Raw genomic sequence first — 12,434 nt, forward strand, 5'->3', positions numbered from 1 at the left:
ACAAATAAACCGCCTATGAAGTAAACCACTCCTCTTTATTCTCATTACGTTTTTTTTCTAACTCTATCCCTGCTTATCATTTTTGTTATTATGAACGTGTATAGTGTCAAGTGCCAACAACTAACAATTGAAATAATAATAAAAACATATAGCCTGACCAATAATCATTTATATAATTACAATTTGGCAAAATCAACAGTTACCAGTCCTACGCCTCAGGATCTTAGCTAATGTCAGCAATTAATTGCGGTTAAACAAAGAAACTTTGATTATCTAAAAAGATTGACAATTAGACAATTGTGTAATAATTGTTACAGGCCTATGTGCATCCCAGATCACATTTTCACTCACTATGACCACTACTACTGTCATTACTAACATAACATTGTGCCAAAATATGAACAATAGCTTTTTTTGCTACTAAACACTTGAGGGGAAAGTATGTCATGTAAGAAGAGAGGCCACGGAATCTTCCCCCGGGTCCTGATGGGAAACCAGACTACTGAGCTGTGTGATTATCTCTGCTTTGTTGCCACCTAGTGTTCATTTGTTGTGACTGCAAGCCCCACTGAGTGTATGTGATGTTGACCCATCCGTGCGTTCTGATTGGTCAGGTTTGAGGAGAAGGCCCAGTCGGAGCCACTGAGTGCGCTGAAATACCTGCAGAACGACCTTTCACTCACGGTGGACCACACAGACCCCGATGAGACCAAAGAGGTACTGCATACTTCATTGTGTTATTACCTTACTGGCCCGAATTTCCATGAACCTTGGTGGAAGGGTGTACAGGGTTTCTAAAGTCTAAAATTTCAAAATCAAAATTGTAGGCCTTAAAAAGTCTTAGATTCGCTGAAGTGTTGTTTTCTAGGTCTTAAATCATTTTCAAAAACAGGTCTTCATTTTCCTACGTTCATGCAGCACTGCCTCCATCATTCTCAATTTATTTTAAAGCCATGGTGCTGTAGTTCTTTCTTTTGCTAGTCTAAATATAATTTCTCTGTATTACGACTACAAATGAGACCAATGTGCTACTTATATTGCAGCCCATCAGCTTTCGTGTTATTGGTGTGAGTCTCTTCCTGATTGTACCACAGATATAAAACGGATTTTATTCTTCATCTATGGGGAAGTGAAAGTTTAGTGATGCTTAGCTTGAAAAAACAATACAATACAAAGACCATGTGAGGGGAAGGTAGAGAAAATCAACTAGAAATAAAGAGGTTAACAGTTTAGAGACATGAAAAGAGAACCCATGAAAAGGAGAATCCAAGGGATAGGTGTGTAAACAAGATGGGAGTTAGATGTAAAATAAGTGACAGAATAGGAGAGCTTAATAGATACAGAAAATGTGGACTTGGTTTGTGAATTCTGCAGAAGTCCCATTACTTTAGAGCTGTGTAGAAATGACCCCCCATCTGTCCAGATGGCTGTGTTGTGCCCTCATTTGCATGCAGAGGGTTCCAGCAGGAGCTTGGTGAGCTGTGGCTGTGTGTTTGTTCAGTACCGTCTTAACGTTCAAAGTGACTCAGACGTTGGTGTTGTGTTTCAGTTCCAGCTTCTTCCCTCGGCTCTCTTCAAGTCCGGCTCTGACTTCATCCCTCTGGGTAAGAACCTTGACCCCTGTTCATACCAAACAAACCCCACGCGTGGGTCCAGATAGGACAGATGGGTTTTGTTTTGTATTTGTATTTGATTTTAGCAAGTGACCTGTGTGAGATGGAGGATGCTTCAGGAGCAAAACTTCAACAATCAGATGGATAGAATTAGGGATATGCCGATCGCAAGTATCTGGTCAGAGCCGATATGGGCATTTTTTTTAACTGATCGGGGATCGGCATTCAAACCGATTTCCCTACTCCGATTATTTACATGTAGTGGTCGCCACCTTCAATCATACACGCCCTGCGCCACACACACCACCAGACTGTCACTTTGAAACCAAGATGATGCGGCCACTCACCGCTGTCTGTCCAGAGAATGTCTCGTAGCTTGCCAGCCTTTGGCAACAAGTAAAAGTAGTCACCCGTTTTTTACAGAAGCAGATTACTCCAATTCTCCACACGCGGTTATTCCCTGGAGCCGGCATTGGTGTTAAACATGAGAAGAAAATCAAAGATTGATTTAGCGCAAGAGGCAACCATACCTGCAAACTAGTCGCTTTTCGGCGAAAATCGCGTTTTGAATGGGAAAATGTCATCCACGTGAATCGTGTAGATCCGAAGAGTTTTTATTTGGGGGGGGGTGTCCGAGACCCGGTGCTAATACGGCACCGGTGCCTTAACGACAGTTATCTACCAGACCGAATGCCAATGCAGATATCGATGCTACTTAAATGACTAAGCTTCTCTCTGATGCTCCGAACGCGGACGTTAGAGGGAACTGAAATATCGCCGCACAGGACGCTAGTTACGGTAACACTACACCTGACATCAGGTAATGTTAGCCTACCGTTAGCTAGTTAACACTACACCTGATATCAGGTAATGTTAGCCTACCGTTAGCTAGTTAAACTACACCTGACAGCAGGTAAAGTTAGCCTACCGTTAGCTAGTTAACAATACACCTGACATCAGGTAACGTTAGCTTACCGTTAGCTAGTTAACACTACACCTGACAGCAGGTAACGTTAACCTACTGTTAGCTAGTTAACACTACACCTGACAGCAGGAAACGTTAGCCTACCGTTAGCTAGTTAACACTACACCTGACAGTAGGTAACGTTAGCCTACCGTTAGCTAGTTAACACTACACCTGACAGCAGGAAACGTTAGCCTACCGTTAGCTAGTTAACACTACACCTGACAGCAGGTAACGTTAGCCTACCGTTAGCTAGTTAACACTACACCTGACAGCAGGTAACGTTAGCCTACCATTAGCTAGTTAACACTACACCTGACAGCAGGTAACGTTAGCCTACCGTTGGCTAGCAGCTGGAGTAAACATGGTTAAAATGCTGACAGCTAAACGGTGTAAAAGTGTGTCTGTATTTCTGGATTCTAACACCAGTCTATAGCTGCCCATGTCTGAAAAACAACCCAGATGTTGCGTTCACTTGAAATTCGCCTCGCCAGCCTCGTGCTGCATTCAAAGTTGTTGTAAAAGACCCTTTTCCCATCCAGTGTTTGTTTTGGTCATTTTTCAGGAATTTACTGGTGAAATAAGTTATTGTTACAAGTTATTGTTATTACATTTTTAATAAATCATTTAATTTTGACCCTGTGGCCTTAGCAATACACAAGCCGTTCTTTAATGTCGTTTTTGTTTGGAGCAGTAGGTGACTGTGAGCCAGGCACATGGCACCGCGGGGTCACAGCCATTTCAGCGGTTGAGGTTGAGTTGAGCAGTCGAGTTAAGCTGACAAAAGATGACACCAAAACGACTAGTTAAGATAAAAAAAACAAAAAACAAAACACTCAAAAGCTGAAAGGTGAACTTGACTGGGACGTCATAATGTTTAGCAAAAGCACCTTTCTGGCCATCATCCAACGCCACAACTCGGGAACAGAACGGGAGACATTTGGTCGGATACTGAGTTGGTGACACTGATCTCAAAACTGTGGCGATTGTATAGCTCTTCTGCGTGAAGCATCCACGTTTTGCCCAAAAGTACACCTGACAGCCCTGCTGGTTGGTGGCGGCGGTGACTCGAGTCCTCTGTCCTTCTCTCTCTCAGGTTTCTCCGACGTAGACCAGACATACGCTCAGCGGACGCAGCTCTTCGACACGCTCGTCAACTTCTTCCCGGACAGCATGACTCCGCCCAAGGGCAACCTGGTGGACCTCATCACGCTTTAGCCCCGCCCCCACACCCACCGCCCACCCAATCGCCTCGCCCCGCTGGACTGACTTCATACCCAACCACCCAGCCACCCACAGACCCACGCGCCTGATGGGACGGAGGAGGCAGACACCAGTTATTTTTCTATTCCTGAAGCCTTCTGGTGGGCTCTGACCCTCTGCTGTGTCCCAGTCTGCATTACCTGGTGGGGAGGCCACACACACACACACACACACACACACACACACACACACACACACACACACACACACACACACACACACACACACTGTGGTATCTGGATAAATGAGCCAAACTTGACAACCTAAGGTGTGTGTGTGTGTGTTTCTCTTTTCCCCAACATATCGCTTGTTTGTTTTTTTCTTGCTGATGAACATTTCTTGGAGCACGCAAAGCCCCTCTAAACTCTGCCAAACATCGCTTGTGTTTTTTCATTTTCTTTTCTTTCTTTTTTTTTTCTCATAGATCTTTCCCTTTTTTTTTTTTTTTTTTTTTTAAGGAACAAAAATCAAACACTTGATTGTTTCCCTTTTGTGCCCACGCAAAATGCCCACACAGTCGATCGCTGGCGTCCATCCACATGTTTTGGAGCAAAAACAGATGATGCGGTGGCGCCTGTTCAGGCCAAGTGTTGCGAAAAAGTTCGGTTCCAATTCCCCGATTGTTAATCTGTTTGAAGGCAGGACTGTGTGACTGTGTGACCGTGATACAGGAAACCACTTGACTCTCCACAGCTACAAGCTCTTCTGTTCTTTGGCTTACATTTACCGTGAGCTTCTTCCTCAAACTCCTATGTAAAGTTTCATGTTGATGATTTGGTTAGCTTGCTTTTCTGCGACACATGCCCCCTATTTATGATTGTGATGGCCATGCAGAGGCAAAGACAATGTAATAGTGTTGTAGTTACAATAGAGGAATGAGTCTATGAGATAAAGTTTAATATATATCTAAATATACCTCTTTTTTTTTTTTTTTTTTTTTTTCGTTTGGATTGTTATCCCTCTAAAACTGGCTGGTGAAAATTTGCATTTACTACAGGAGCCACAAGTGAAGTTAAGTTTCTTTCTTCCTTGGTAGTTAATGGACTGTAACTTAATTCTAAGTTGTTAAATGGTGTACAGAATATGTAAATAATACACATATAGGAAATGTTTTGGATTGAACAGATTGTGTGCTGGATCGTTTTTTCTTGTTCCCCATATAAAAATGTCAGGGTCCACATAGAGTAACTTTCTGGCTCTACATTCAATACTCCTTATACTTATTGGGAAGGATTGGAAGCAACTGGTGGCTGTGTGAATGGAGCCCCGGTGAGTTTGGTAATTAGAGTAGGAAAAAAGGCATTTTGGCATTGTGTGTTGACAGGGTGTTCCTTCAGTGTTATGGATTATTACTGGGTGAAATGTTTTTGTTGGGTTTTTTTTTTCCAAAAAAAAAATCCCAAATGTCCATCCAAATAGATTTGTGAAGTTGACAGCAGGGTTAAGCAGAACCAGTTTAGCCTCCGCGTCATCCATTACAGCCATGTAATGCACAAAATGCCAGGTATTATCCCACTTATAGCATGGTGGTTGTTATTATTATTATTATTATTATTATTATTATTATTTCTGATAGTGACAACATGATCCTTGATTGACTCACACAGGAGGAATGTGAAACTACCGATTCGTAGTTCCAACTGTCTGCTATATGGAGAAAGGAACACTCGCCACGGAGGGTCCTATCAACACAGAAGGTCTTTCACACTTTTTTAGTAACAAATTCTTGCCACGTGTCAAATATTGGTTGTAACATTGAAACCGTTTTTAGTGCGTTTTTTATGGGAAAAGTTTCAGAACTTGAAATGTAACCGTAGCAAGCATCACACTGTCACTATCCTCATTTATATCTTCAGACGCTACAAATGATATCCAGCTACGAAAAAAGCCTAAAAAAAGTAGGACATTAGAGCGCAAGTACAGCGAGTCATTGCTATGACTATGATACAGATGATCGGTGTGAACTGGCAGGTTCCTGCACGCGGCAGGTAGTTGCAAATTTCAACTCATCTCAAACTCTTTGGTTGGAACTGGGGTTAAGCTCGACGTTTTGAGTTTTACCGGCAGACAGGTGAGCTAATGTCAGATACTGTTGAAATCCTCCATGAAGTCAGGGTCCAATACATAAGAGTAGCCCTGGTTTTCATTAGCTCTAGCCAGGTTAGCCATTGTTAGCAATGCCAGTTGATAGCAACGCAGTACGCTGTTTTGTTGTGCATACAGACAGCGTTGCTACATGTCCACTGATAGAAGTTGGACACGACTGTGTGTGCGACTGATTTAGTGAGACAGAAGTGCAAATAACTGCGTGTTAATACAGCTTACAATGCTGTTGATGCACGGGGCAGCCATAGGGCTGGGCAATGTGGAGACAATCGGATATCACGATATTCTTGACCAAATACCTCGATATCGATATTGAGGCGATATTGTAGGGTTGACAATTGGTGCTCTAACAAAATATCTTCACACTTACATTTTAGATAAATAATCATCCGTAATGTGGACATAATGTCTAAGTGGGGAAAAGGCAAATAATAGAAGAGCTAGAACAGTCTGGTAAGTTCAGAAAAGTACATCACTTTACTGAAATGCAGCCTTTAAAACCAGGAAAAGACAACACTTACGTCTTATCACGATATTACCATATCCAAAATCTAAGACGATATCTAGTCTTGTATCATGATATCTATATAATATCTATATATTGCCCAGCCCTAGGCAGCCATGTTGGATTTTGAGCTCGGAATGGAACGCACTAATTACTGCTCGCTAAAAGCCCCACTCACGCTCCGATTTCTTTATCGTCTTCCATGACTCTCAGTCCGACACTAACGGGTGGTTGTTCAGTGGAAGTGTGATCACTATCCTCCCCATCGTTCATTGGTCAGATGGGATCAACCAATGATTCTCTCACAGAACGCTACGTCACTCGTCAATCCCTGACACATCTGCTACGACTGTTAACCGCAATTTGTACATGGTTTGCGTGTAATATACGGGGTCAGTCCTATTTCTCTCTAAAAAATAGAATAAAAAGGATGGTGAATTTAAACATCTTATCTTTCATATTTAACACTATTTTGGCTTGCGGGTCATGTAATCAGAGGGGAATTCAGTGTTTGAGTCACAGATACAAGTTAACTTGAGTATCTTTTAGTGGCATATTATAGACAATGATTTACCTTTTTTATTTGCACTTATTTTGAAATAAAAGGACCATACTGGTGTTTTGCAGGTTAAAGGAATACTTCACCCTCAAAATAATAATTAGTATGTCAATTACTCACCCTGTGTTACTTTATTGTAAATTTTTGGAGAAGAACAAAGACTCATGTTTTTCTCTCATGCCTCCCCGGACAATGAAGAACAAAAAATTCATGAAGAATTTTCTGTTTTTTTGAATCTTATAAACTTAATGGTAAAGTATTCCTCACATGTGAGGCTACCACTAACACCAGCCAGGTACATAAACGCATATAAATCCACAAGCTGTCATTTGTACAAATTGTGTTAATAAGTGAGCTTTCCCCCCCTGTTTCCAGTCTTTATGCTAAGCTAAGCTAACCACTTGCTGCTTTGTATTTAGCAAACAGGCACGAGAGTGGTGTCCGTCTCATCTGATTATTATTATCCGATTATTATCCCAACTGTTCCTTGGCTACATAGTTTGTGGTAAAAGAGCTGAAATTTGCTGAGCAACAAAACTGCGGTATGGTCCTTTTTAAGTGTCAGACATGAGCTTTATATCTCCTACAAAAATAAAATGTGAATGGAATCGGTTGACGCTATACGTTGAATGCACGTCCGGTGGAATCGGGAGCTGGCGTATTCAGCCAAGATGCCTCACTTGCTAGGTCCTGCTTGTTAAATTTCATAATGAGCGTATGTATATTACAACAGAGAACTTTCCATTAAGTGTAGAATAACATTCAAAACCCCCCCTTCAGGCTGTTGTTAACTGTGATTGTGTGTGCTCTGCTAGTGGACCTATTGTCACTGTAAATGGCGTTTTATGCCGGTGTGTTTCACCGACACCGGTGAAGTAATTTCAGACCGATGAGCATCAGCGGCGAGCGAGAAGCAGCCTGCTACGATGACCCACTACATTGGATTCCCTAAACTAATCAGTAGGGCCGCGTACCCAATTCAATACTTTCTTTAGGCACTGATCGAATTACCTCTAAAGCACGTGTCAAACTCAAAGCCCGCGGACCAAACCTGGGCCCTCTGCCGATTTTGACGCGTCCCTCCTATTCATTTAGGTTCACAATAAATGTTGGCCCCGCCTAGTTGTGTGCCGAACCGGGGAAAAGACGGGAAAATGTTTTCAAACTCCAATTAGGCGACTTTTTCGAATTTGGCAGCAACCAACCAACTTTGAGACTCCGAAATTCCCCCAGAAGCAGAGAGTTGTCATATTTAGGCTGTGAAACAGGTTGTTGCAAAAAAAAATTATCTTTTGATTTGCTAGATTTGCTAAACTCTATGACAGACAAGGAACCATTTGCTGACTTTTTTAGGGCTTTATGTCGAATGAAGTTCGACAAAGGTCGAAATGAGTGACAAAAAAGTGACAAAAACGTCGGGGAAAAGCACCAGAAAATGACCCCAAAAAGGCGACATGCAATAATACAGTGTAAGATATTTGCCTATATGTATTTACAAGCATGTCAGTAAACGTTACATGTCTGGCCCTTGATGTAATTCTCTTTTCCAATGTGGCCCTTAGTAAAAAAAAAAAAAAAGAGTTGACACTCCTGTTCTAAAGTAATGTGTATCGAAAAATGCCTCGTCATTCAAGACCCAGTTTCAACCCCTAAGGAGTAAATGTCATCAGCGTCAGTGAGCCAATAAGCACGCAGCATGCTTCTACCAAGATCTGATAATGTCTGATTGGCTGTTACGCACAAGGGAGCTGATAAAATAAATGAAAGACAAGTGTGCTGTAATGTTGTAATTTCTTTTTGTTTCATAAAATTGATATTGGGAAAAAAGTATGGTTTAGGAACCGGTATTAACGTCACGGTATTGGTGTCGGTATCGGGCATTTTTGAAAGATACCCAGCCCCTATTCATCAGTTGAGTTCCTCGATAGGGATGTTGCTCGGATGGTACTCCTAATATTTGGGTGTTTTTGTTGGAGGAGGATGGCGTGTGTGTTATGTGTCTGTTCATGTTTTGCCCTGCCCTGATACCGACTACATGGAAACATATCTGTGATGTAAAAAAAAAAATTTAAATAAGACGAGGCTCTAGAGAAAACAAGAATGCCTATATTCTAGAAAATGCTATGCGAGGAATTATTTATGATGTTTTGACAACATTTAGGGCTCATCATTCTTATTTTTTTGTTTTGTGCTGGACTGTTTTAAAGAGACTAATTGAAAGCACCTTTTTGTAAAAGACACAAAAAAAAGAAAAACACAATGCCAAATACTACTTTTCTTTTTGCTATTTTAGGTTAAATATCCTCCACACAACAATGTCTGATGGATGGAATTTCTCTTCTTTTTTTTCTTCTTTCCATCTTGCCCTTCTCCACACCCCTGGGTGGCACTCAGGAGTTTTAAGGCTGGTACTCTCCGCTCAGTGAGCACTACTGTGGAATACAGTGAATGTGTAGAAAGCCTTGTAGTATTGCATTGTATGTAATGTACATAATGAATAAAGATTGTATTTTGTTCAGGTTTTCTCAACTCCTTTTTTTTTTTTTTTTTTTTTTTTTTTTTTTGCTGTGGTGTTTCTGCCCCCCCCCCCCTAGTGGCCCGCATGTAGCTGTAACAGAACAGGAGAAACCACAGAACCAAAGTGTAAAAAGGCTACCTTTATTTGCAAAAGACTGAACAGATAAAACAACGCCATCCCGCCGAGGCGAATCGGCAATTTACAGCTTCCAGTGTGTCAGACCCCTGTTGTTTGCTTTCAGCAGCAAACAAACCATAAATACATAAAATACAGGTAACGTACTTTGGTGAAAATATCACAGCTATAATAAGAAGTGAAACTGTAGACACACACAAAGGAAAACAAAAGCAAACAGAAGGTGGATAGGAGTGCCCGAGGTGATGGATTCACTTATATGTATACGCACATATATATTAACTTATAATGGGTCGAAAAGGAAGTCCATTATTAAACTGATGTGAAATGTGCCCAGGTTCTGCTGAGAGGGTTTTAACATTGAGTCGGACATCTTAAAATGTCACATGGCTCCACCCTTCCAGCAGCAGCAACGGTGAAAAAAAACTATTTACAGTGTTTACTTCAGAGGTGGTTTTTAAAAAGCAAAATCGGGGTCAGCATTTTTTTGTGATTTTACTTGCTGTCAAAATAGTAGCTATATGTGTCCTGGTCCTTTTTTTTTTTTTTTTTTTTTTTTTTTTTTTTTTTTTTTAAACCAAGAAAGAAATCTTGCCGGTTGACAAAATGTTTATGGGTATTGGCTTTCAAAAAAATACTGTAATTTTGGATGTAAAATATAATACATTATTACAACCTGGTAGTTTTTCCATTACTCCTATGAAGAATAATGACTTTGTACAGTCTACAGAGCAGTGGAACGGTAACATGATTACCAAGCTCTCCGTTGTAATCACTACATTTGATGAGATAAATTTCCTTATCTAAAAAGCAGGATTATGTAACTTCTGTTGAACAGCGGCCACTTGTGGTCACAAGTGGTAAGTACAAAATAATGAAAAATTATATTTTTCCTTTTTTATTTCCCAAGATTTCATTCAGGACATTTTCACTTGCCGACCTGACTGAGTGCAAGTTGAATGTGGCCACAAACAGGATACAACGTACAGTATATCTCCTGGTGAGGTACAAAGTGTTCACTTCCTGTTTTACTTTAGTTCTAAAACCATATTAAACCCTGAATAATGAAGGTCATTTATTGCCCATGAATTTTTCAGAACCGATATTGGGAAAAGTAAGACCTAATGGGCCTTTCAGACCAAACCGGCACCGTTGCGCTTTGAAACCCATCATATCCAATGGCTTGCGCTGCGCCATGGCGGTTTTTACCTGTGTTTTAAGGAAAGTGTGGGTGCAAAGTTCCACCTGGTTGAACTTTAGGCGTGGCATGCTTTAGATGTGCGCTGTAAAAAGCAAGTTTTATCTTGCCACTGTCGCAACAAATGCTTGCTCTTGGTGGGGGTGGATTGTTGGGTCTTTGTAAATTATATAGTGTGGTCTAGGCCTACTCTATCTGTAAAGTGTCCTTGACACTATAAATAAAATTGAACTGAACCCAGCAGCAAGTGCAGCTTAAACCCTGTTGTGTCTGAAAGGCCCATTCGATGTAATGACATTTTTTAAGTTTAGTAATAATGTGACTCTGTTATTTGACAATACTGAGCAATATCCTCCAAGTATGGAAGGCCAAAGGGGACAAAAATAAAGCGGTCTTTGTTTCAGATGAAAGCTGGAGCCTTTTCCTCTTGATTGTAATCACAAGAAAACAAATCAGGGTCACATATCGAGAGATAACATAACACAAAATATATGTATATATAAAATCCCCTCAATAATGTCCCCTCAGGCATTCTGTACACCTTGAGTCAATATGTGTGCATTTGTCTTATTTCTATACTCCCATGTGCCTTTGTGGACAAAATCACCAGGATGCTTTGAAGTATCCTGAGGTCGCCTAGGTATATCGGAGTTAGTAACTCTAGAACTGCACAGGCAGCTGAAGTTGCTGTTACCTCTTTCCTTTTAGGCCTCCAGAGCAAAGTGATCTGTTTGCAGTATCATCTTCTCGCGTGTAGAAAATAACCCAAAAATACTCTATTTACAGTTGCTTGTGTACACATTTTTATATGAAAAGGCACAATCTGCTTAGGGTTTGGAACACCTTCTGAGCTTTCAGAATGATTAATGTGGAATTGCGCTCTGTATGAAGTCACTTATGTATAGAGCTGGGCGATATGGATAAAAATCCAATATCACGATATTACTGACCAAATACATCCATATGGATTTTGGGGCAATATTGTAGGGTTGACTATTGGTGCTTTCACAAAACATTTACACTATGATAATTCTGATGAACAAATCGTCAGTAATGTGGATATGGGTTGTATGACTAAGTGGGTAAAGGCAAATAATAGAAGAGCTAGAACAGTCTGGTGTGTTCAGAAAGTGACATCACTGTACTGTAATGCAGCCTTTAAAACCAGGAAAAGACAACACTTATGTCATATGAGGATATTACGATATCCAAAATTGAAGACGATATCTAGCCTCAGATATCGATATAATATCGATATATTGCCCAGCCCTATTTATTTATATAAAAACTACTGGAATAGACACAGCAGCGATAGATTTAGTGGATGTGTTTAACGTTCCAAGGCCACTGCGTACAATTTAATTCGTACTTCATCCTCAAACGGCTTGATTTTTAAAAAAATCCTCGTTTCTTTTTCATAGCAAACTACTGTAGAAATATATATATCATCAAACAGACAGACAGCACTAACATGGAGGGGGGGACTTGGGGTTCTATAGAATGGATCTTTTTGTGAGAAAAGTCTTCTCTGCTACAGGGACAACAATCCCAGGGTCAAGAGTGTAATAGTGCG

At 40.7% G+C, this 12,434-nt stretch overlaps 1 protein-coding gene across 5 annotated transcripts in view; it reads left to right on the forward strand.

Annotated features, from left to right (window-relative positions):
- Positions 1-9,539, forward strand: part of mkln1 (muskelin 1, intracellular mediator containing kelch motifs) — a 44,534-nt gene extending 34,995 nt beyond the window's left edge. For 3 of the 5 annotated variants that reach the window (XM_028570641.1, XM_028570644.1, XM_028570646.1), the window contains exons 16-19: positions 615-717; positions 1,550-1,604; positions 3,674-3,983; positions 5,448-5,639. In XM_028570641.1, the coding sequence (XP_028426442.1) occupies positions 615-717; positions 1,550-1,604; positions 3,674-3,795 (280 nt within the window). In that variant the 3' untranslated portion in view covers positions 3,796-3,983; positions 5,448-5,639. Of the gene's footprint in view, positions 1-614; positions 718-1,549; positions 1,605-3,673; positions 3,984-5,447; positions 5,640-9,303 lie in introns of those variants that run through there. The other 2 variants (XM_028570642.1, XM_028570643.1) reach the window with 2 other exon arrangements.
- Positions 9,540-12,434: the final 2,895 nt, after the last annotated feature.

Source organism: Perca flavescens, chromosome 23 (genome assembly GCF_004354835.1).
Source record: "Perca flavescens isolate YP-PL-M2 chromosome 23, PFLA_1.0, whole genome shotgun sequence".
In the NCBI taxonomy this organism is placed as follows: Eukaryota; Metazoa; Chordata; class Actinopteri; order Perciformes; family Percidae; genus Perca; species Perca flavescens.